The sequence below is a fragment of the Cervus elaphus genome, chromosome 7 (genome assembly GCF_910594005.1).
Source record: "Cervus elaphus chromosome 7, mCerEla1.1, whole genome shotgun sequence".
NCBI lineage: Eukaryota > Metazoa > Chordata > Mammalia > Artiodactyla > Cervidae > Cervus > Cervus elaphus.
The window spans coordinates 23,148,256-23,174,523 of NC_057821.1; the positions used below are offsets into that span (position 1 = coordinate 23,148,256).

The following is a 26,268-nucleotide window of genomic DNA, read 5'->3' on the forward strand; positions in this document are numbered from 1 at the left end:
CCGCAGTCAACAGCAGCGCTCACCCTTGGATTGCTCCACAATCCCTAAACTCCAGCTCCCAGCCACTGTGCCATCTAGGGTATGTACGGTTGCAGCAAGGACTGTCTGATTCTCATTCCATTTAGGCTGCCACAGACCAGCTGTTTCACTCTCAACCTTAAATGTTTCTCTTCTGACTCAGACAATTGCCCTGATGTGGGGATCGGACTCTTGCTTCAGTTCCGCCACCCACTGAGGGCAGGTCCAGTCCTACTAACACTCCTGTTTTCCCTGCTAATTCCTTCATCCTACTGAGTTTTGTGTGAGTCTATATTGTCTTTTCTGCTGGTCAGGTACTCTGATACGCTCTCAGCTGATGTTCTCCATGCCCTTCTGTGTCTGAAGGTGTATTCCTGATGTATCCGTGGAGAGAGGTGTATTCACGTCCACCTACTCTTCCACCATCTTGTTTCTTCTTGGAAAGGACTCTTGAGACTCCCTTGGACTGCAAGAAGATCAAACCAGTCAATCCTAAAGGAAATCAATCCTGAATATTCATTGGAAGGACTGATGCTATAGCTGAAGCCCCAATACTCTGGCCACTTGATGGGAAGAGCCGACTCATTGTAAAGGATCCTGATGCTGGGAAAGATTGAAGGCAGGAGAAGGGGATGACAGAGGATGAGATGGTTGGATGACATCACTGACTTGATGGACATGAGTTTGAGCAAGCTCCGGGAATTGGTGATGGACAGAGAGGCTTCATGTGCTGCAGTCCCGGGGTCACAAAGAGTCAGACACGACTGAATGAATGAACTGAACTCAGCTTCATCATTTCAGAATTCCTGGCTGTGATTCCTTATGTATTGTTTCTTTTCCTTTTTTTTTTTTTTTTTACACTTTTTTTTTTTTTGGAAGTTATACACTGGTTAATATTGGTGTACAACAAATTACTCTGAAACTTGATGGCTTAAAACAGAAACCATTTTACTATGTTCATCAATTCTGTGGATCAAAAATTAACACAGGGTATAATAGGAATCCCCAATAATCTTGCCTGGAGAATTCCATGGACAGAGGAGCCTGGTGGGCTACCATCCATGGGGCCACAGAGTTGGACAGGACTGATTGACTAACACACACACACACACACACACAGTAGAAATGGATTGCCTCTTTTCTTCTTTGTCTGGGATATTATTATTTGGGAAGGCATGAAGCCTGGGAGTGAGTTCTCACTAGCTGTTGCTGCTGTTGCTAAGTTGCTTCAGATGTGTCCAATTCTGTGCGACCCCATGGACGGCAGCCTACCAGGCTCCTCTGTCCATGGGACTTTCCAGGCAAGAGTACTGGAGTGGGTTGCCATTGCCTTCTCCTTCTCACTGGGTAGCTTTGTCTTACTCCCGCTTGTAGTTTCTAACTTTTTCTTAACGTACCTAAATGTTATTGCTTGAAAGTTCAGACTTTTTTTCTTCTTAATTTCCCCTTAAGTGATTCCTTAAAGTGATTTTCTCATTGCTTTCAATATATATTTGAAATATCTCAAATCTATATTTGAAGAACATTTTTTCTTTCCTGAGTTTCATACATGTTTACAGTAGGAAAATCTAAACTCAAAATGTCAAAGTTTCCTTTAAATCTATAACTCTTACCGTATTTCCTAATGAATGTGTTTCATCAATTTTTTCAAGTAAGAAAGCTGAGATCAGTAACCTCAGTTATGCAGATGAAACCACCCTAATGGCAGAAAGAGCAGAAGAACTAAAGAGCCTCTCAATGAAGGTGAAAAAGGAGAGTGAAAAAGTTGGCTTAAAACTCAACATCTGAAAAACTAAAATCATGGCATCTGGTCCCATCACTTCATGGCAAATAGATGGGGAGAAAATGGAAACAGTGGCAGATTTTATTTTCTTGGGCTCCAAAATCACTGTGGACCATGACTGCAGCCATGAAATTAAAAGATGCTTGCTCTATGAAGAAAAGCTATGACAAACCTAGACAGCATATTAAAAACCTAAGACACCACTTTGCTGACAAAGGTCCAAATAGCTAAAGCTATGGTTTTTCCAGCTATGGTTTTTCTCACATCCATATAAGGATGTGTGAGTTAGACCACAAAGAAGACTGAGGACCGAAGAATTGATGCTTTCGAACTGTGCTAGAGAAGACTCCTGAGAATCCCTTGGACAGCAAGGAGATCAAACCAGTCAATCCTAAATGAAATCAACCTGAATATTCCTTGGAAGGACTGATGCTGAATTTCCAATACTTTGGCCACCTGGTACGAAGAGCTGATTCATTGGAAAAGACCTTGGATACTGGGAAAGGTAGAAGGCAGGAGGAGAAGGGGACAACAGAGGATCAGATGGTTGGATGACACTGCTAGTTCAATGGACATGAGTTTGAGCAAACTTAGGGAGATAGTGAAGGACAGGGAAGCCTGGAGTGCTGCAGACCATGCAATCACAAAGAGTTGGACACAACTGAGTGACTGAACAATAGCAAAAAGAAAGTTGAGACTTACCATTTCTTCTTAAATCTCAAATTGACTAAACTTTTTTCATTTGCTCTGACCTTTTTTCCCCTTTGTTTTCCAGATGTGTGCTCTAGCTACATGTAAAAAATATACTCAGTGGAGACTTGAGATTCTGAATACCAAGCATTTACTGATGGAAAGATTTATAATTCATAAGACAGTTTTTGTTAACAGCTTTACATTGTGATAAAATTAATGTGGAATGTGGAAAACTGGAAACACAATGGATTTATTGAAGACAAAGATGAGGACAGAAATATTAAATACAGAATTATAAGGTGAAGGAATTAAATAAACTCTTATGGACCAGGAGAGAAGACTCACGTATTGGCTCCCTATGTTACTGATTATGAGAAATAGTTGGCACAGGATGGCAGAATTAGAAATGATTTTTATTTTCATCTTTAAAATTTCTGTAATTTTCCAAATGTTGTTACTATAAGAAGAAAAAGTATACTTTCTAAAATTTTTAACTTGCTCTTATTCTCATCACATTTTACTCCTTGTGAGTTTTGTTCGTTGCTCTTTCTCACAATTATATTATCATATGATTTTATTACATGACTAAAATGTATAAAACTTTGTGTCCAAGGCCCAAGTGCATTTTTGCTGAAACTGTGGAAAGGTAGCATAAACCATGATTGATAGCTGATACTTAAAAGATCTTGTGAAAAATAACTAGGCTATTGCACAGGCCAGAGGTAAAGAGAAGTATTAAGTGTGGAAGGTGTTTGCCATGTGGGTGGAGAAGAACTTCTTCAGGTTTAATGGACAGGGTGCCACTCTTCTTTTTTTTTTTGCCACTCTTCTTTATTTCTCTTGAACTAACCTGACACTGAACTCACTAGCTGTCATTATATAGTTGTATATTCCAGAAAGCTAGAAATTGTGTGAAAATAGATTTATAGATGGTAGAAAGTTCATTTTTATTAATAATATTGTTCTAATATAGTGCTATATAGTGGAATTATAATTTACACTGCAGTATTAGACAGTGTAGTAAAATTATGATTTACATCCGTACCATTATGTACTGTGATGTAATTATAACTTGCATTGGTAGTATGTAGTGTAGTAGAAGTATAATTTACATCTGTAGTATTATGTAATGTACTAGAATTATAACTTGCATTGGTAGTGTTATGCAGTATAGTAGAAGCGTAAGTTACAGTTTTATAAGATTTACTGATAGGAACGGGTTGGACTGGTGGTACGTATTCCCGTGCAACACAGCAGGGCTCCAAACTGCAGTCAGTGTATTTGTACTCCCATTGGCCGCATGAAGTCTTGCAAGCACCACGAACAAGATAACACTGTCTTTTTCTTTCTTCAACTTCTTTTATTTTTTCTCTTGTTTTCCTCTGTAAAACTAGGAAAAAGTGTCTTTGATCATGAATCAAGGTTTAACTGCCTTGTGTAGGTAGATGAATAAATGGGTAGATAGATAATAATAAAGTTGTTTATAGAGTTAAATCATTTTGTTTCTGAAATCATGTCCAGGCAACTATATTAAAGAATTTGGATTTTATTGCCTATAGGATTGAGGGCAGGAGGAGAAGAGAGCAAAAGAGAATGCGATGTTTGGATGGTATCATAGAATGAATGGATGTGAGCTTGAGCAAACTCCAGGAGATAGTGAAGGACAGGGAAGGCTGATATTCTTCAGTCCATGGGGTCGCAAAGAGTTGGACATGACTTAGTGACTGAACAACAAACAACATAAGTATTTATTTACCCAACGATATTTCCTTTGCCATTAGCTTTTTTGTTATTGTAAATAAAATATTTATAAATAATCTGTGCACATTTTCTCAAGAGTAAAGACAAAACAATGTGGATAAAATAGTCTACATATTTTGTGTTCTAAATAGTCATCCACTCCAATGCCTCTTTACCTTACCACAAGTTACTGGACCAGTAGTAGAAAGCTTGGGCTTCCCAGGTGGCTCTGTGGTAAAGAGTCCACCTGCAATGCAGAAGTAGTGGATTCTATGACTGGGTTGGGAAGATTCCCTGGAGAAGGAAATGGCAACCCACTTCAGTATTCTTGCCTGGGAAATCCCATGGACAGAGGAACCTAATGGGCTACAGTCCATGGGGTTACAAAAGAGTAAACAACAACAATAGAAATAGAAAGCTTAATTTGACCACAACTATAATATCAGTTCCTTAGACTGAATATAAAAAGACAGGGTATTATGAAGCATATAAGGAGTCATAGTCTCATCAAAAACAGCAATAAACAGATTTGATTGTACCATGTTGGTAACTGGTTCCCTTTTATATTCTCAACTCTCAGCTCCACTCATTTCTTCTTCCACACAAAATAATTAGTGAATCACATGGTGAATTCATATAGGGTCTCCTAACTATAATTTGGTTTATTTTCCAGAGTAAAGCACTTATTTAAAAAAAAAACAAAACAGTTGTCCTTCCCTCTTTTCCCATGTTAAGGAAAATTACCTGCTGGACCACAGGAAACGGTCAAGATAAAGGTCAGGAAAATACAAAGTATCTTCATTGCTGACATTGTTCCTTGAGTGAAGTTGAAGCAGAGCTCAAATGACAGAGGCGTGCTATTCTTTGATAAAAGAAAGATGAACTCTTGTTTTTATAGCTTTCTCAGAGTGATTACTATGCTGATTAATTCTGCCATTCAAGATTGAGCAGATATGCATTAAGTATTGTGAAACAGCAAAAGGAAAATAGAGGACTTCTCTTATGACCTCAAAGAACCAAATGTGAACTCATTTTCAGCTATATAAGCCAATAATGAGGTTAAAACCTTCCTCATTCTTTAATTGAAGGCACATATTCAGCATCATCAACATTTTCAGCCACATGGTTTTTTGAGTACTTACATGCTAGGCAGTGTTCTAAGCACTTTATAGGGATTAATGAGTTGAATCCTCATGATGATTTCCATGACATAGAAACTTCTCATTTTGTACCTGAGGAAAATGTGGCACAGAGGGATTGTGTCATTCCCTCAAATCATACATGTGATGATTGGTAGAGTAGAAATGGACTCTTAAGTAGTGTGGTGACAGGGTCCACACCACCAAATCCTGACCTTCTTCACTCTCATAACTGAGTAATGAGTGTTCACCATGTAAAATCATATGGCCTGAGATAGATACTATTTCTGGAATTTTTCTACAAACAGAAAATATTTCTAGAACACAGTTCTAGTACTGTTACATTAAAAATTATCATAGTTATACTATAAGAATAGTCAGTGTAATTATTTATATACCATATAATAGGAATAGCTCACCCATAGGGGAAAGTAGTGCATTAAAAATGGAAAGAAACACAGAGAACTAATCTTGAGGTCTGGCTCTTCTGTTTACTAACTGTAAATATTCACTAGATGAGCCTCAAGATTTTCTCTTTGAAGACTGGATTGGTAGGACCAATTATACTTAAAGGTTTAAGTGAAGGATTAAATAGGTAACATATGTGAAAAATATTATCTAAATATATTTAAGCATAAACCATTTGGCTAGGTGTGAAAATAAAAAAAAATTTATTCTTATAACTGAATGATTTATGGTCTAACTTCCTGGGTCATTGAGGAAAAACAAGTTATTAGAGTATTGTATAATCCGAGTTTTAAAAACAGTAATCTAGTATCATTACTTCTGTGCTCCATTCTTTATCTCAAAGTTGCTTATATACTTATAATCAAGCCAAGGAAAATCATTTTCTTAGTACCTCTCTAAAACATAAAAAACAACCCTTTAAACAGCTGGAGACTTAATAAGACCTATTGTAGAACAAATTAGCAAGTATGAAAAATACAAAAGATGATTGTAAAGCGAGGTGTTGTTATAATGGTATGGGTAAGAAGATGATCTAGGACCAAATAAACCATTTTGCTTCAGTGTAGCTGTATCCATTTCACCCATACAAAATAAGCTGATCCTATCTAGTTGGATCCTATCAGGCTGATGCTGGGAAAGATTGAAGGCATAAGGAGAAGGCGATGATGGAGGATGAGACGGTTGGATGGCATCAATGACTCAATGGACATGAGTTTGAGTAAGCTCTGGGAGTTGGTGATGGACAGGGAAGCCTGGCATGTTGCAGTCCATGGGGTTGCAGAGTCAGACACAACTGATTGACTGAACTGAACTGATCAAACTGGAACATCAGTTGAACTCATAAATTGCATGACTTTTTCTCTCTTTGCTTAAATATGACATTAGAACCAGTGACATCTGAATCACCCAGAACAAACATAAGGATATGAGTGATTCTCATCTCAATTCTCCTAAGGAACTGACATAAGTAGAACCGAACTGGATGCATAGGAGACAAGTTAATTTATTGATTTATTGCTTAAAATGGATGCCATAGTGTTTCATAAGGGAGCAATTCAGATTCTAGATTTCTATTAATAAAATATTTTTTTAGAGGCAAAGGCAAAGAAAATGAAAGGTGGAAAATGGAAAAGAATGAGATCACAAGTAGTGATTAAGAAAGAGAGAGAGAGACGGCAGGGAGGAACTTTTTAAAATAGTGGAGAACTGACATGAAGTATATGAACCAAATGATGTGTCAGGCTTCATACTTCCATTTACTTGAGTCAGGATTTTGGATTTTAAGAAAACTTTTTAACTTTCCTCCTAAGCAGTTAGATGATATAATAAGTATATCATTCAGAACTACAGGTAAGGACTCTTGGAGTTATAAGTTCTGGTTCAGAGAAGGTGGCAAGACTTTAGTGATGTTGGACTGAGATATGTCTACCTAGGGAGCTTTTCCAGAAAGACATAGATGTTGGGAATGCTGGAAAAGTAAAATGCTAAGAAAGAGTATCAAAAGAAAATACCAAGTGTAATGCTATTCTCTTACAAGCCTCCAGTTAAAATTTTGACACTTTCTACTACTTTTCTGCATAAAGTCTTCGTTGGTCTGGGACTGGGTTTTAAGTTTCGCATTTTAGAAATAAGAAACCTAAAATAACATCATGATCTACTTTTACTACAAAATTATGATGCCATTTTCATTCCTCTTCACTATTCGAAACAATGCACTATTTCAACAGTCCCCTTCAAACTTTGTACATTTAAATTTACCAATGTAAAGCTTTAAAATTAAAGATGAAGGATTCATTATGGGATTAATTTTATACACCAGTACAGGTTAATGGACACTTTTAAGAAGTTTCAAGTTGGAAAGAATCATAAAACTTTTTCTAGATGAAGACATTGAGTATTAAATTGTTAAAAAACCAAAGAATGCATATATATATATCAGTGGCTGAATCTTCTGCTATGATTTCTACTTCTTTCCACTACAAAAATATCTTATGCAAGCTCTGATCATTACTGATTGTTTCTATCTTTAGAATCCACAAGTCCAAGAGGCTCAGCTGCTCTGAAATTTGTAATCTTATTGCACTTTAAAAACACCCATTAAATACAGACTACCTGCAAGGCATTATTCTGTGTTTCCTAAAGGAAATCAACCCTGAATATTCATTGGAAGGACTGATGCTGAAGCTGAAGCTCAAATGCTTTGGCCACCTGATGTGAAGAGCCAACTCACTGGAAAAGACTCTGATGCTGGGAAAGATTGAAGGCGGGAGGAGAAGGGGATGACAGAGGATGAGATGCTTGTATGGCATCACCAGTTCAATGGACATGAGCTTGGGCAAGCTCCAGGATATGGTGAAGGACAAGGAAGCCTGGCATGCTGCAGTCCATGGGGTTGCAAAGAGTCAGACATGACTGAGCCACTGAACAACATTACTCTGTGTAACTTGCATAGACTAGTATTAAGACTTATGAAAGTCCTCTGAAGTAGGTATAATACTTAGCTCCATTTTTTGTACAAGGATACAAACACAGAGATTGAAGTAACTCTCCCAAAGTCAACCAGCTAGCTGGTTAGTAGTGAAACTGGAATTAAACATCCCTGGAAGAGGAAACTGCAACCCATTTTTATTGACTGAAAAACCCTATGGACAGAGGAGCCTAGTGGGCTATAGTCCAAAGGGTCGCAAAGAGTTGGACAAGGCTGAGCAACTGAGCATGTATGCATTGTGAATCGATAATCTTAACCATTATTATTACTGAATATCCAAATCACCTAAAACGGTTGTTTAGAATTCAAAGGAAACTACATAATAATGAAAACTTGTGGTTACCAAGGTAAAAGAAATGTTACAATTCATTTGTTCTCACCCTTTATTTTTACAGCTGAAGACTCCTTCTGGAAGGAGAAACTTTGAAAAAAATAAAAACACTCCCTGGGAATTCTACTTTTAGGAGAATCTGCTACTGCTAAGTCATTTCAGTCGTGTCCAACTCTGTGCGACCCCATAGATGGCAGCCCACCAGGCTCCCCCATCCCTGGGATTCTCCAGGCAAGAACACTGGAGTGGGTTGCCATTTCCTTCCCCAATGCATGAAAGTGAAAAATGAAAGTGAAGTCACTCAGTTGTGTCCGACTCTTAGCGACCCCATGGACTGCAGCCTACCAGGCTCCTCCATCCACGGGATTTTCTAGGCAAGAGTACTGGAGTGGGGTGCCATTGCCTTCTCCGTTTAGGAGAATCTAGACACTGGTAAATAGTGTAAACTGGTCTTTCCTTTCATCCCAACAAATACCTTTTCTAATTCAACCTGAATCTTCCTTGCTGTTCAAAAGAGTAGAGGAAACTATTGTATATTGTTAATGTGATGAGTCAAAAATAGTATGTCACGCAGAATTCTGGTGCAACTAGTTGTTTTTATTTTATAGTAAGCCATAATTGGGTGCTAAAGACAATGATACAAACTTTGAAAAGTAAACCAACCTTAAAGATAGCTATTAGAAGTATAGTCTGGTGAGAAAATGTTCAATGTCCATTGGCTTCTGTGTTTTGTCTTGATTTTGGTGACAAATCTTATAGTCTAACGAATGTATTCCCAGGTGGCACTAGAAGCAAGGAACGTGCCTGCCAATTCAGGAGACTCCAGTCATGGTTTCGATCCCTGGGTCAGGAAGATCCTCTGGAGCAGAGCATGGCAATCCTCTCCAGTATTCTTGCCTGGAGAATCCCATGGACAGAGGAGCCTGGCGGGCTATAGTCCATAGGGTCACACAGAGTCAGACAACTGAAGCGGTGAATGTATATTTTTTGCTATCTTATTACTTATGAATCACTTAAAAAAAATTACACATGAAAGAATTGATGTTGAGAATTTGCTTGCAGTTACACCACACTTTCTTGTAGTGTGAAAGTCTCTGCCTAATCAATACTACTACTACTACTAGGAGGAGTAGTAAATCTTAGTACAATGGGAATATTTATCTTAATGATTCAGTTAACAATGACCTCTTTCAGTGTTTGGGCAGATGTCTACCCTCACACTTTCAGAAGTATCCTTGAGTTCAGGGCAACAGTTTTGTGTTATAAACAAAAGGTGAGTGGTAAGAAAGAGGATGGAAATGTAAGGGGAAAGGGCATTTAAATTTATAGATTAAGGAACAGTGTGTACTCAGTCACTCAGTAGTGTCTGACTCTTTTGTGAACCCATGGACTGTAGCCCACCAGGCTCCTCTGTCCATGGGATTTTTTAGGCAACAATACTGGAGCTCTGGGTTGCCATTTCCTCCTCCAGGGGATCTTCCCGACCCAACAATTGAACTTGCACCTGCTGTGTCTCCTACATTGCCCGTGGATTCTTTACCCACTGAGCCATCAAGGGAAATATAAAAGAAAGCCACAGCTAAGTAGGCAAAGTCCATTACTATTTTACCTTTTTATACAGTGAAATAGAAATATTAATCTGTAACTACCTCCAGTGATCATAGTTTAGAAGTTGCTTAGGCAGTACTTAATGAAAATGTATGTCCTTACTGATGCTTCCTCCTAATATCTTTGTTCGTAATACCATCACTTAAGTTAGTGGTTTGAAGAAAGAAAGAATTCTATAACTATCCAAATACATTGATTACTTTTGGTATTAAGGTATCTGTGAGTTATCTTAAGCTAAGGAAATTAATGTGGTAATCAAAACATTACATTTTAATTTTGAAAACAGAGTATTGATTATGTTACATGTTTTTACTTGCTTCCCCTACTTATGTCTAAGTGAATTTTAATTTATGGATTTTAAAGTCACAATAGTTATTAATCATTCATACATATTCTGAATGTGATCCATTTCTGTGTGTCATTTCAAATTTTACTCAGATGAAGTTTATTTTCTCACTGAACATGTTTCTTTACCCCGCACCCAACAGCAATCTTCCCTTTTCTTCAGAAAGATTTTGACTGTGTGTGTGTATGGGTGTGATACGTGATATTTCAGCCTCATTATCAAGCATTCTTTCAAGCTGGAATCCTCTCACTCTTTTACCCAGAATCAATTTATTTTTTAAAAACATTTGATCTCTGCTACTCACATGTCATCTTATCAGAAAATATTTTAAAGGCTTTTTTTGTGACTACTCTAATAATTATAGTAAGCCTTGCTTCACTGAAATGCATTTTTGGTGTTCTTTATTTGTCTTTATCTGAAATTAGCCGGATTCATTGTCAGCTTTTGTTTTTTTAAGTTATTTATTTTTGTGGTTTGGTATAATTATTACCACTGTCATTCTTAACTGCCACATCTCATTCAAATATAAATTCCATGAGTGAAGGATTTTGACAATTTTAAAGTGGTGCATAGGGGAGAATACATATTTAACACAGACCTATTGAATGAGGATTGAAACAAAGCTATAACAGCAAATACAGTATTTATTATCTACCCAGAAAATTTTAGAAAATGGCACTTCTGAGAAAGTGAATGTCAGAATTCTAATCTTAAGGCATCAGAGACCAATTCATAAAGGGTTATTACCCACTTTTCTCCCTTTCTTTGGTTATGGAAAATGATTGAGGGGAATGAATGCTTTGTCTTCTTAAGTTTAAATAAGTGATTATGACATGTTAAGTGTTAGTTGCTCCCACAGACTCTTTGTGATCCCATGGACTATAGCCCACCAGGCTCCTCTGCCCATGGAATTCTCCAGGCAAGAATACTGGAGTGGATAGCCATGCCCTTTGCCAGGGGGTCTTCTCGACTCAGGGATCTAACCTGGGTCTCCTGCATTTCAGTCAGACTCTTTACTATCTGAGTCACCAGGGAAGCCTAATTATGACTTACCACACTAAATATGGCTTGAATAAGGGACAATGGTGAAAGAAATGTCCTGAAGAGTATATAGATTGTATACATATTCTTTATAACTCCACTATTTTTATTTCATTAACTAATTCATTTTTTAGAACCTTTAATCTTAATATACTTATTTTATGTTTTAGGTCAGGCTGTGCATGGCATGTGGAATCTAGTTTCCTGACCAGGGATCGAACCCATGCTCCTTGCATTTGGGATGAATGATCTTAACCACTAGACAGCCAGGGAAGTACCTCTATTTTTATTTTTTATAATTGAGCCAAAGACTTGGTTCTTACTAGATGCCCAGTAACAGTATTTATTGAATATGTGCTACATATTTGTTACCGAGCACTTTATACTATCTCAGTTAAATACAACAGCAAGCTTGTGGGGTAGATACTGCTGTCACCACCGTGCCATGTTTTACTGTTATCATTTCACATGAAGGTAAATGAAGATTAGAGGCATTCATTTAATAACTTGTTCGAAGTCATTGTACTAGTAACTGCCATTGTTGACATTAGACACCAAAGCAGAATGATTCTCGAGCCCATGTTCTTATTCACTACACTAGAAATGAATTTGTGAATGAACAAATTTCTGAAAGGCAATAATGAGCTCCTCTAATTTCTCTCTGTACATAACATAGCACTAAAGCTATTTAAGCTTTAGTAAATGGTAGATGACTGAATCTAAAATTAAAGGTGAATTCATGCTCAGAAACAACAGATGGATTACGTGAATCAGTGGTTCTCTGAACTTCATAATGTTTAGAATCAAATGGGATGACTTAAAGAACACACTGTCTTTGGAACCACCAGTGAACTGTCTCATTCTGTGGTTTACGGGTATGGTTCAGAATATTGCACTTTTAAAGACATACCCCTAAATTTTTCTGATGCTTATCCATGTCTGATGCCACTGATTTAGTCACACTCTCCATTTTTGTCAGGCACAAACTTGTCTACACCATTTCTTCCATTTGGACAATGTCTTATCACTTCTCTTGCTCTGGTTAAGTGATGCCTGAAATGCAGAACAAAGCACATTTTTCTCCCCACCAAGCCCAGGAGAACTGGGTGGGTATATCCAAGCTGTCTGTTAGGCCAGTGCATAGGATGTGTGGACAGACTGAATGAGTTTGAATGTCCCTTTACTACTTCCTGGCTGTGTGAGCCTTGGGCAAAGAACGTTTCCATTTTTGGTCTCACCTTTCCAATAGGTTTCAACAAAAATTCCAATAAATATGCTCCTTTTATTAAAGAAAGATGTGCTAAAAAAAAAGGAAAACATTATAAATTTCAAAGTCCTGTGGCTGGTGAGATTTCTTAAAGCAAGAAACAATGATATTATATATCTGAAGCTCACCAGAGTTTGGGATAAGGGACACACATATCTGTATTTATAGTTTACCTGTTTGGTTCATAGTTTAGTTCTAAATCTTAGAAAATCATTGAATCTTTGGTTTATTAACAGGATGATAGCTAAAGAACTTCACTAAGTCATCCATGGCCTAACAGTCTTCAAGGGTGTTAAGTTTGTTAATGATTGCTAAGTAGTCTACTGGGTAATGGTTTTGAGTTTTTTTTTTATCTTTGAATCTCCAGTTTTAACTTAGAAAACTTTATTACTCTTGTTTTTGAACTAACTCTCCAGGGACTTTCATGGCAGTCCAATGGTTAAGACTCCACACTTCTAATACAGGGGGGCACAGGTCTGAACCTTGGTCCAGGAACTAAGATCCCACATGTTGTGGAGCCTGGCCAACAAACAAACAAACCAAAAAAACTAACTTTCCAGCTTTCATAACTATCTGTGGAAACGTAATAAAAACTATGTGGGTGAAAGTCCTTGAACAATGTGTCTCTGAGCCACAGACATTCTACCTTCAAACTTGCAGCCTACAGGTCTCTCTTGTTCCCTGTAGGCCCTGGTGTGGCTTCTGTGTTCTGCTTGACAGCTAATATGTTCACCTTTGAAGTGGCTAGTCCAGAAATTAGTGCTTGTCTTGATTAAATGGAATCACAAGACATATTGACATCCATGTAAACAGTATAATTTAAGTATTTCAGACAAAGTAGCCTAAATAATTTCAAGCACACAAGGGTATGTGACACTAATAATCTCTTGTTAAACTAAATGATATTTTTTCTTTCCTAGCTCCTATAGTAGCAAAAGTGGTCAAAATGAGACGATAAGCACAATTAGAGAGTTCCCTTGCTGAATTAATATGTTCCTCCATCTGAAATACAAAGAAAGTGTGCAAAGAATAAACAGGTTAGAGACTGCAGATTATTTTTATTGGTGTAAATAATGGTACTGAAGATTCAAAAGTACATATTTCCATTCAATACTGCAAACATTTTCTTTTTACCCACTCTTGGGTCAATAGGATGCAACTCTGTTCCAGACTTTGATGTTCAAATACTCTGATTTCCAGCATTTATATGCAGCATTGATTTCTCCATTTAATGCAATATCCGTAATCATACTCAATATCATCACAAAATGGTTTACATATTCCTTTAACTTCTTGGCATCTCTCAAATCTATACTTTGGTTCAAGTTCACTTCTGGCTGCAATCAAGAAAGACATCTTAGAGATCAATCTAATTTTTCACTCAAGGGTAAAAGAAAACCTGTTCTAGTCATGAGATCATGTGCATAGGAGATGGAGCATTTGAGATTTAAAATTGTTTTATAACACAATTTATCAGTTATTTCTGACAATAAACAAGATAAAAACATTTTACTTACATACACCTTTTACATTATCTTATAGTTCACATCAGTATTAAACTTCAGGTGGCTCCTAGGGGCTCTTGCTCTATCTTTTTTTTTTTCTTACTTTATTACTAAGAGCAGATTGACTTTCCCAGACTTTCATGAAGATGGTGTTTATAGTTCTTAAAAAGCCTATAATTTTCATTTTCTTGTTTTCTCACTTTTAAAATCCTATCCTTATTTCCTTATAGTATCATTTGTTCAATACTTTGTCAATTCCAGATCTTACTCTTAATTGAAATTGTTTTCATTATACCAGAGCAAATGGATATATTCCTATTAACAGTCGACATAACACAATTTTGTACTTCACTATATGTATTTTTCTTGAACATTTGTTGCAATACTTTATTCTTGCACCCAAAATATAAACACGTATATGACAGTTATGGTTTCTTCCGATTCTTTGTTTTCTCTTACTTGGTATATATATATATTCTGGATGACTGTAACACAGTAGGCATGAAAATACTTACTCATACAGTAATTTATTAAAAACTGAAACATTTATAGATGCACATAGAAAAACAGTTTTGTTGTACATTAAGTATTTAGTAGAAAGTGGAGCCCCCCGATAGCCTCCTAGTTTGTTGTGAGTCATTTGGGACAACGCAAAGAAAGAAGTTTTGAGATTCCAGATTCACAGCTTTGTATTCATACGTTAAATTATATTAAACAGAAGCAAATAGTGTTGGTACTTTAAGATTTTATTTTTCTTAAAAGTTCAATTTAAAAAGCCAGTTGTAAAGCAATGAATGCTTTAGAAGATACTCTGATGGTCAAGTTTATTTTTTTTTCCTTCAATTTTATCATGGTACTTATTTATCTTGGATAAATCATCCACTCATCTGCTCTACAGAATGTAATAAACATAGCTACCACACATACATCTTGAGCATTAAATATTGCATATGTGTGTGTCAGAAAAAATACAGTAGAATAATTCATTAAAATCTCCCACCCCTCCAGGTCATCACAGAGCTCCAGACTGGGGTACCACACAGCAACTTCCCACCAGCTTTCCATCTTACACCTGATAGTGTATGTGTGTTGATGCTCCTACCTTTTTGAAAATCTTTTGCCAGGGTATTACTTTTTAAATTAATCAATATTCCTGAGACCTTAATATCTTGTCAATCCATCAAATCCATGTTGATTAAAATATATTAAATTCATTTTCTAGTCCTTATAACAACCTCACAAAGAATATATTGTTGTCATGCTCATTTTGTAGATGAGGAAAATGAAAAGAGAGTAGTTAAATAGATGACTCAAGGTCAACCTAGAAATAGTGAATTATTTTGCCAGGGTTTGGATTTAGGGTAATTGAGTTTCTTGTGATATCCTGCTCAGTTTTAGAGGTGATCTTTAAACATAGATCAGACCTTAATGAACCTGGAAATTTTGAGCAGTGTTCCTTCTTATGAGCTGGAAATTCACTAGACCAGTCTTGGTCTGTCAGTTATATATTCTAACCATTAAGTGTAGCATTTTAAAGGAATTTTTAGAAGTTAATGTCTTTAAGATGGTTTTTTGTTCAGATATATCAAGATTAAAAACTTTGGAAACCAGCAAAATATATAAGCCCCAAACTGGTAATAAATACAGCTCTGTGGTTTGCAAAAGACATTGAGAAAATACTTTTTGATAGAAGAAGTCAATGTAATAAACAAGATAATCTTGGGAAAACCAGAAGAAAGGATATTCAGGGATGAAATGCTAGAGGCCACGGCATCCAAGAGACTATTAAAATGGGGAAGTCAGATGAGATCGGGCACGTTCAGGGTGGTATGGCCGTAGAGTAGAGTAATTAGCCTCCAACTAATAAAAATAAATTTTTTAAAAAATGAAAAAATAAAATAAAATAAAATGGGGAAGTCAGTTAATGATTGTCAATATAGTGACCAATTCCAGCCACATGTAGAATTCCAGCAAGATGAAGAATTAAAATAGGCCTTTGGATTTGCTTTTAAGAAGACATTTATAATATTAGCAAGAAGATTTTCAGTTAATTGATACAGGTAAATGTATTGGAGAGAAGAGTATACAAGATTTGACAAAGTGGAGGCTATGAGTCTGGGCTGCTTTTTAAGAATTTTGGTCAAGAATAGAAAGATTAGAAAATAGCTTAAAGGAAAAAAAAAAAAAAACTCTTAAAATTTGACTAACTCTACTTTTAACATATCCATAATCCTACCATTCTTCACTTTTTTTTTGGGGGGGGGGGTGGTTACCACCCTGGACCAAGCTATCATTATATATTACCATATTATTTCAATATCTCCTAATCATGAAAGCACTTCAGAGATGTCTTTTTAAAACACAATTCAAAGAATGTTTTTCCTCTGACTAAAATCCACTGGCTTTCTCTCAGAATAGAAGGCAAGATCCTTTCTAGTTCCTGCAAGGCTCTGACTAATCTGTATGTACATTTCCTTTCTGACCAGCTCACCCAGGACTCTCCTCCTAAATCACTCTTGCCCAGCCACCCTTGCCTCACTGGCATTTCTCACAAATCTCAGGTATGTTCCTATGGTCACATCTTTGCCTTTTTCATTTTTTTGCTGTAATTTCAGCTTCTTAATAAGGGACCCCTGAAAAATCCTTTTAAATTACTACAGCCCAACAGCCTTTTGGGGTCCCTACCTCTGTTTAATTTATTACCTTCTAATATAATTTGTTTATATATTATGTGTACTGTTTGTATTTTTCTCTACCTCTAAAATATGGCTCCACAAATCTAGGGATTTTTGTGTTGTTTATTGATGTGTCCCAATGTTATCACATTAAGGCTGACACACAGTAGGTTCTCAACTAGTATTTATTGAATTGGTAAACAAATGAGGGGGTGAAGAAGGCAGACTCTAACTTACTTATTGTCAGTATTATGAGTTGATGTTGATCTTCTTGGGGGCAGATCCCCTGTGCTATTCATTTTTTAACTCTATCAAATTGAATAGTACTTAAAACTCAAGTTTATAAACAATAAATGAGTGGCTTAAGACAGAAGCTGTAATTTTTTTAATCTTCAAATCTAAAACCCATGACATCATACCTGGGAAGAAACAAGTCATTAATCAGATGCTGTCTAAATAAATCACTAATTAGAATTAGATTTTGTTCTTGCCCAAGTACACTGAGGTGAAATAAATTCTGAGATAGATTGGGTTTGAATGCATGATATCAGGACTGGATGGTAATCCTTCTTTTCCTAGTCCTGCCTTTGAATTTGATGTTTTCAACATGATGCTTTAACTGATTAAGTGTTACTGAGCTACTGAATAACAGCAAAAATATCCGATACCCTGTGGCGTCTATTTCATCAAGGCCAATTGAGACTTACGGGAAACTAAAAATAAAGGGAAATACATAATGTCGTGGAAATTTAGATTCTGGGCCAAAAGAGTGGAAAGTGTAAACTTTCAGCTCTTGAGAGCTAACTAATTTAAGATTATTTAGCTGTTTGGTCAATAAATGTAATGAAAATTACAGCACATGAGCAAGAAAGTTACCAGAAATCTTCCCATTTATAAGCATTTTTGCTTTTTTCTTTTTTGCTAATAAATTCTGAAGACAATATGACTAATCTGTGACATCTCTTTCTTTTCTGACTGCAGAACTTCATTAAATTCTAGAGAATTTTCAGTTTATATCACATACAAAAGATTTCTGCAAGGAAGAATATTAATTTCATACTTGATACTCATGGGTTTACCTTCTTCAAGATTATCACATTTGTTCCTTGTTCTGAAGGCGGAGGCTGGCAGCTTGAATATACACTGATTTAGACAAGGAGAGACCAAATAAAAACTTTAGATGGTTTTGGTTTTCTCTACCAAGAACTGAAAGATGGAAGTTCTACTAGCACAGACTAATGCATGTTCAGAAGTGCCTCAAATGTCTTCTAAGAAACCTCTCACCATCTACCATTTCTTGCTGGTCACTAAAAAACTCAATTCTTATTTGTTCCATATTAATAGTATATTAGGCTTCTCAATTCTATTTTACAGGTCTTGAGGTAATGATGACCCAGTATCTGGTGGTAAATAATACTCAAACTTTCACCTCAAGCATTTAATTTTACTAATATCCTTCTTCATGTGGCTGATATATGTACTGTTCAAAAGTTAGGCTAATTTTTTTTCTGGAGTCATCAATGTATCATCATCTCTAACTCATTTGTAATAGCATTCTTTTTAAAAGAAATCATTAATAGATACTTGTTCTCATAAATATCTAATTTGTTCTCATAAAAACAAATAGACATTTGTTTTTATAAAAAAGTAGATATTTGATCTCATAAAACATGGGAAGTTTATTGGTTATCTGAAAACACTGCTGATTTTTTTATTTCCATTTATATCTTTACGTATCTGTGAGAAAGAGTGCTTAATTATAAACAAATGACTCTAAACCATGAGAGATTTTGCCCCCTAAAGGAGATATTTAACAATGTAGATAGACATTTTTGGTTGTCACGATTAAGGGGAAAGGGTGCTATTGGCATCTGATGGATAGAGACTTGGGGTGGGGAGAAAAATCTTGCTGCTAAAGGCAGAGTGCAGGACAGCTGCCACAACAAAGAATTGTCTGAACTAAAATATCAATAGTGCTAAGGTTGAGAAAGTCTTTTGAAATGAATGTTGTAAAAATACTTTTGAAGATATTTACACTACAAGGCAACACATTAAACAAAGTCTATTTTAAGTTATTAAAATGTGAAAAAGTGCAGGTAAGCCTCTAATGTATGCCCAGCAAATAACTGTTTCCTAATGGGAGCTCATGGGCTTCCCTGATAGCTCAGCTGGTAAAGAATTGCCTGGAATGCAGGAGACTGTGGTTCAATTCCTGGACCTGGAAGATCCGCTGGAGAAGGGATAGGCTACACACTTCAGTATTCCCTTGTGGCTGATCTTCCCTTGTGGCTCAGCTGGTAAAGAATCCGCCCGCAATGTGGGAGACCTGGGTTTGATCTCTGGGTTGGGAAGATACCCTGGAGAAGGGAATGGCTACCCACTCCAGTATTCTGGCCTGGAGAGTTCCATGGACTGTATAGTCCATGGGGTCACAAAGAGTCAGACATGACTAAGCAGCTTTCACTTTCAATGAGAGCTCATGCTTATTCAAATAATTATTTTTAAAAAATAAATTCAACTTTAAAATAAAATTGAAACTAAAAATTAAACCGTCTCTTGTGGAAGAAATATATCTAGAAATTTTGTCTAAATAGGTAAAAATGATTTTTCCATGCATTTTCAGTAATAGATAATGTTCAGTATGCACGTAGACCCTTAGATCTCATATTTGTATTTAGAATATGGGAGGAGACACAATGGTAAAAATATCAAGAGAGTAGCTGGGGCCTGGAAATACTTGTATCCTTCTGAATCCAAGTCTGGTACAAAAGTCTCCACTCAATAGAATTCTTTTTTCTTTAGTTGAATGATCAAAGAATTATTTATTTTAGGAGGAAGGGAAATTTCTGTTTTATTATTCTATTGTGGTATTGATGATTTCTTTTAAAAACAACTCTGAGTTGATATGATTTACTAAACTATATTCCTAAAATCATAAAAGAAGAAGAATTTGCATGTTTTGAGTAGAAAATGTATGATATGTATGCATTGTTGAGAGGACTGTGGGGAAAACTACTGTTGGACCTTCAGAGGAGGTAATGAGAGGAAGTCTGGCAGAATGGAGCTGAAGGTGGAAGATCCCGCCTCCTTCCATCTGCGGCCTGTTTCTCCTCAGACAGGCTCACCTCTCAGGATGGAGGAGCTGAGTTCAGCTGTTAGTCATAGTTTCTGACTTCCTAGGTCAGAATTCTCTTTTATGAAATTATTTTCTTCCCTTCACACTCCCTCTTCATTCTCCTGATACAGATTTTTTTCTTCACTATATAAACAAATGGGTAGACACTGGAGTGATTGGGACTTTCCTCCGCTCTTCTGTTCTTACACTCTCCCGTTCTCTCACTCCACCTCTGCCTCTCTCAGGAGACACTTGAGAGATCTGTATCTCAGTGTCTTACCTCACACATTCAGTGGATTTATACTTCTTTCCATGGGATAGTCTATAAACAGTGTTTCATAATAAAATAACAGCACATCTCCATGGAGGCATGTATCTCAGAAATTAGATGGGTCACTACCTCTGACCTAGGGTTTCTTCCAACATTGTTTATGCCAACTAGCACAGGGCATATAGAAATGTGAATAGTTCTTGAAGAACTTGCATAAAATAAATCATGCTTGTTTCTGGTACCAAGAGATCAAGAGAAAATAAAAGGCACCAGATGCATGTGTGAAACAGAACCACTTCTGAATGGTTCATTATTAAATTTTATTTAATTCTTTGCACACAATAGTGATACACAGGCCTGGAAGGATGTACAGAAAGGCTGTGAAGGAAGACAGTAACACTGGTCCCTTCTTCTTGGAGCATGTGTCTCTCTCTTTTCTTCTGTCATCTTTACTTCTGCAAGCAGCAAAGAGATCCAGGTCTTATGCAGTAAGCAATCCTAACTTCAGATGCATGGCACTGAGTTTTACATCGACCATTACCCTTTACGCACTCTCTCCTCATATCCACGCTACCATACTGTGGAAATTTTTTTCTTGCTGTAAGAAGGAAACAGTGACTGAAATTAGCAATCTAACTACGACACACATATTTTAAAAGGAAAATATTTGAGAAGCAAAAGAGCACATGATGTGGAATTCACTCAGTTGTGTCCAACATGGGGTTGTGTCATGACCCCGTAGACTATTTCTCGCCAGGTTCCTCTGTCCATGGAATTCCCCAGGTAAGAATACAGGAGTGGGTGGCCATTCCCTTCTCTAGGGTATATTCCCTACCCAGGGATTGAACCTGGCTCTCCTGCATTGCAGGCAGACTCTTTACCAGCTGAGCCAACCAGGAAAGCCTGCAAAAGAGCATAGAATAGGACAAAAAAGGAAACCTCCTTCTAACTTATGACTGTGAAAATCTTACTGAGGAAGTTTAAGTGAATGCACTGGCCTTTGATGCAAGGTAAATCCTGGATATCAGAAAGTGTCTTGGACTGCAGTTAGGTGAGCCAACTTGCTTTTTTACAAGTGACTGAATAGCAACAGTAGGATAGTTCCAAGTAACAGTAAAAGTCCACATAATTTATCTCTTATTCTCACACACATTTAGACTGAACACAATGGAGCAAAGCACAGTAATTGTGCTTTGTGAATTCTCCTACTAGAGATTTCTATTGCAGCTTGGTTTCACTTTTTTTTTTTTTTTAATGGAAGGAGACACAATGTTAGATAGTTTGTCTGAATTTCTACAACTCTCTTGTGTATCTTGAGATTTACTTCCCCCCAAAGATGTGAACTTTACATATGTTTAGTGTCAGCATTTATTTTTTAAAAAAGAAGAGAGACTAAAAGATGGGTCCATTTTTGGCCATAAAATGATTTTTAAATTTACTAGTGCTCCAAGCTCCATGTTTTATCTTGTAGTTTGGAGGTTGACTCTCACTAGAAGTTGATTATCTAGGATACTTGGGAGTACTCAGGGAATTGAGAGATGCTGGACTGATAGCCTCTAATATCCATTCTAAGCCAATCTATTTTAATTTCATATTTCACCTTATCTGCTAACCCATGTACTTTCAGAAGCCCTTTATTCTGGAGACTTTTAAAACATTAACATCACTTTTGATAGGCATGCACCTTAAAATACAATGAGATTAAGGAGAAATAGCATGGGAGAATCCTAAATTTTAAGGTCAGACTTAAATATTTACTGTATATTCATGGTATGAAAGCAAATAAATCTTGCCACTAGTTTCTGTCTTTAATTAAGGTTTGGTGTCCAATAATTCCTTTAAAGCCCATGTCTTTCTGTCTAGATATTCTGTCTATATTTCCAACAGTTGGTGGTGAGTCGGTGATACTTATTAGTGGGTCCATAGACTTAGAAATTCTTTATCCATATTTTTGGTATAAATGGCTGGTATAAAACCTACCTCTTCTATTAAAAATTAGCTGTCTTCTCACTATTACTGAAGCAATGCAGACTACGACACAATTTATAGTCAAAAAAGTTACTCTGCACAGTTTAAAGACTGACTTCTAAATATCATTATTCATTCCATAATTTTAGGGGAGTTATTATTATCAAGCCCATAAATGATTTGCCAGTGATAGAAACTTGAATTACGCTCATTTTGACAAGATTTCTGTCACATTTAACCCCATTGTCCAATATGCCATCCTAAACTGACCACATTTCTTTCTTTCCCTTGTTTTATTTAACTTTTCTAAAAATACTATTGTTTTCTTTTTCCTGATTCTCACCTCTAAATATGAGTATTCCCCAAGCTTGTATCCCTGGGTCACTAATACTCATCTTTGCAAGCATCCATCTATTCATTCAACTGTTAAGTTCACTTCCTGTCAAATTCTGTGACAGCATCCAGGGCAGGATTTCTCATCCTAAGAACTATGGACCCTTTGGACACTTCTTTGCTGTGGGATGTGATCTTATTCAGTGAAGGATATTTAGCAGTATCCTTGGCCTCGACCCATTAGATGTCAGCAGTACCAGTAGTACCAACTAAAAGGTCTCCAGACACTGCCTAATGTCTCCTTGGCGGCAAAGCTGCCCCTCATTGAAAACCACTGTTCTACACAGAGAACAAACCTGTGAACACCAAGGAGGGAAAGGGGAGAGGATGAATTGGGAGATTGGGATGGACACATTTACACCACTTTGTATAAAATAGATAACTAGTGAGAACCTGCTGTGTGTCACAGGGAACTCAGCGCTCTGTAGTGACAAGGCGGGGTATATGTATATGCGTTAGGATTCACTTTGCTATAGAGCAGAAACTAACACAGCATTGTAAAGCAACTAAATTCCAATAAAAAATAAATAAATCAATCCGTATGTCCTTGAGAATACAAAGGAAAGAAGATCACTGTTCTAGCAATGTGGTGATAAGCCAAACGTATAATGTCTCTGTCCTCAGATACACTGTTCAAATACTATCTTCTCTCTGAAATTTCTGTAGATCACTTTCAGGGAAGTCATCTCTCTGTTGCTCTCACAAATTCTTCACAGCATCATTCATCTGGCATCTAGAGCATTTTCACATGTTAAGGAATTTCTTTAAACAATATATAAAACTCTACTTAATATTTTAAGCTATAAAAACAGGCATGGCATCTCCTAAAGCATCTGTTTAACACATAAGTTGTTTTTGTTTTCACGGACTTGCTATCTTATTTCTTAGACTATCATTAACCTTCTTGAAAACAAGGGGAAAATCATGATTACCATTTTTTGTACAAAGCTATACATGGCAGACTTAAAGAAAAGTGATTGCTATCAATAACAGAGTTTTGAACTTGAGCCTTTATAACCTCTAGAAAATGAAGAGGAAAGCTAAATGACTTCAGTGGAAATTTCTTTGCATGGAAAATGTATGGATTTTTTTTCTAAACACATTTTCATCTGTAACTGTTGGAGTGGAAAAGAATGAGTTTTCCTATCTCAATTTTGAGTGAAAATTTTCACCATCTGAAGGTGATATACAAAAAAACAACTGAGGAACTCTAGAGTCATATAAAAGACATTTAATTTTATCCAGTTTAGTTCAGCCACCATATGTTGGTTAACTACAAGGTGAAAGAAAACATTCTTATTGCTTTATTATTGTCTAAAAGTATCTAATTTTCACATATACATTTTCTAATTTTATGAAGAAAATATGTATCTTGATATATTTCTTTTACTTTTATATTTTTATCACTAATGATAGAATTTCTCTAAAAGTTTGGTACATGTGTGATTAACTATCATAATGGCCTCACTTTGAAACTACAAGAAAAAAATATACAAAAAGTTAGTATCACTGATGTTGTAATCTATGCCACTGTATCTCCTCAAGTGGTATATAATTTCTAAGTCTACAGACACATAATTTAAAATTTGTTGATAAACTAATGAATAATATTAGCCATTATTAGGAGCACCTGATATAGTTGTTATAAAGAAAAATTAAGCCAATAAAGCATAAAAACACTTGCCATAGTGATCTACTAATTTTAGCTAATGTTGAAATTAAAAGAAGAAATTTAAAAAGATTTATCCCATGTTAAAAGCTATATAAATCTGTGTAGAATTTCCTTTTGGTCCCTTCTAGATATGGAAAAAATTCGGAGATCCTTTTTCTAACAAGTTTTGAATGGATGTAGAGGAAGTTATTTCCTTAGTTAAATTAACAATTGATTGTATTATTTTGTCACTTTCCTGATGTTTTGCCCCTATATAGAACTTTCTCACTTACAACCTTTAAAAGATAATTTATCAGTTTATTATGTGAACATTTTTTATGAAATGACAAAAATGAAAATTGTCACAATGGACTTTATAATATTCATAAAGAAAGAATAAGCTAATTCATTCTCATACATCTCTATTACAATTTCCACTTGTCCTAAAAATGTCAGCTTCTTACTACAAAAGAATATTTCCTGAGAGAGTGAATTGAGCCTAATTTCAGTGCCAGTAGTATAAATTGGGAAGATTTGAGCTTATTCTTTCACTTCAAACTAAACTCTTTAAGGAGAAGGGAAAACTCAGTGATCTCTCCATCTCCAAAACTTACTATTTTATTTCTGTACAATTGATACTTACACATTAATTCAGGAGAAGAGAATCTTGTAACATACCTGATGTGAAGAGATAATCCTTGAGGGGGAAAATCTCATGAAAAATATAGCTCATGTACAAGTTATTACACTCAACATTCATGTGATCTGAAAGGCCAACGAGGGACATGATTTGCCTGTAGTACCAAGGACGGAATATTAAGAAAGTCTTCCTATACTGGAAGTAGACTGAAATAGCTTAAAAAGAAGAAAAAGGTAAATAGTTCTCTCTCTAATGCTGCAGCATCTACCACTTACCAGTTGATTATGTCAAAGAATATGTTTTTCAGCAAGAATTGACTCTGTTTCAGGATGAAGGTGATGAGGCTAATGAATTGATCTTGCAGGTATTTTACACTTTTTATTTTGAAATCATTTTAGATTTATGGAAGAGTTGCAAAGAGAAGAGAGACCAACTTCCCTTAGGGTAATATCTCACTTACCCATGATACGTTTATCAAAACTAAAAAATTAATATTGCTGTAATACTATTAAACTACATATTTTATTCATATTTCACTAGTTTTCCCACTATTGCCTTTTTTAATGTTCCAGTGTTCAATTCAGAGTACCACATTGCATTACCATAACAATCTTTTAATCCTTATATTATTACTATACGCTTAACAAGGAAAAACTGATGCTTCCTCAGATTCATTAGCACAAGTATGCCCATAACCATTTCTATGTTACCTGGTAGAATTGTGACCCCAAAGAGTAGAATAAAGAAAAAGAGATGAATCTTCATGGTAGAAAGTTTCTTAGGGAAAAAAGGACCAACAGGTCTTCTTTTTCAAGTCAGGTGTTTTCAAATAAGGAAACAGAGAAATCTTTTATTTATAGATTCTCCTGGGAAGTGGTTTTAACTACTGAGGCTTACCAATAGCAAGAACATTTGTATGCTTGATTGAATAGTGCTGTGTTCAAAGAACAGGGTCACAAAAATCATTATTAAATTTTTTCATAAAAGTAAAACCTACTTGTGTTACCCTAAATAGACTCTCATGAAAATACAATCTTTAAGGAACTTCAAAGGATATGTGTTTGGATTGCTAAAACAATCCAAAGTAAAAACATGGTAGTAATACAAACCCTCTATTACATGTTACAT

The 26,268-nt window shown here is 36.0% G+C and overlaps 3 protein-coding genes across 3 annotated transcripts; all 3 read right to left on the reverse strand.

Annotated features, from left to right (window-relative positions):
• Positions 1-328: 328 nt before the first annotated feature.
• DEFB113 (defensin beta 113) lies at positions 329-5,036 on the reverse strand. Its single transcript, XM_043906922.1, has 3 exons — positions 4,979-5,036; positions 3,730-3,884; positions 329-484 (listed from the first exon to the last, which is right to left on the reverse strand). The coding sequence occupies exons 1-3, from the start codon at positions 5,034-5,036 to the stop codon at positions 329-331; spliced, it is 369 nt and encodes a 122-aa protein (XP_043762857.1).
• Positions 5,037-14,009: 8,973 nt separating this feature from the next.
• LOC122696789 (beta-defensin 110-like) lies at positions 14,010-14,278 on the reverse strand. The gene has a single exon (XM_043906923.1). It carries the CDS (start codon positions 14,276-14,278, stop codon positions 14,126-14,128), a length of 153 nt encoding a protein of 50 aa, XP_043762858.1. The 3' UTR covers positions 14,010-14,125.
• A 6,659-nt stretch (positions 14,279-20,937) lies between these two features.
• LOC122697758 (beta-defensin 110-like) lies at positions 20,938-25,905 on the reverse strand. Its single transcript, XM_043908743.1, has 2 exons — positions 25,851-25,905; positions 20,938-21,086 (listed from the first exon to the last, which is right to left on the reverse strand). Exons 1-2 carry the CDS (start codon positions 25,903-25,905, stop codon positions 20,938-20,940), a joined length of 204 nt encoding a protein of 67 aa, XP_043764678.1.
• Between the last annotated feature and the right edge of the window lie 363 nt (positions 25,906-26,268).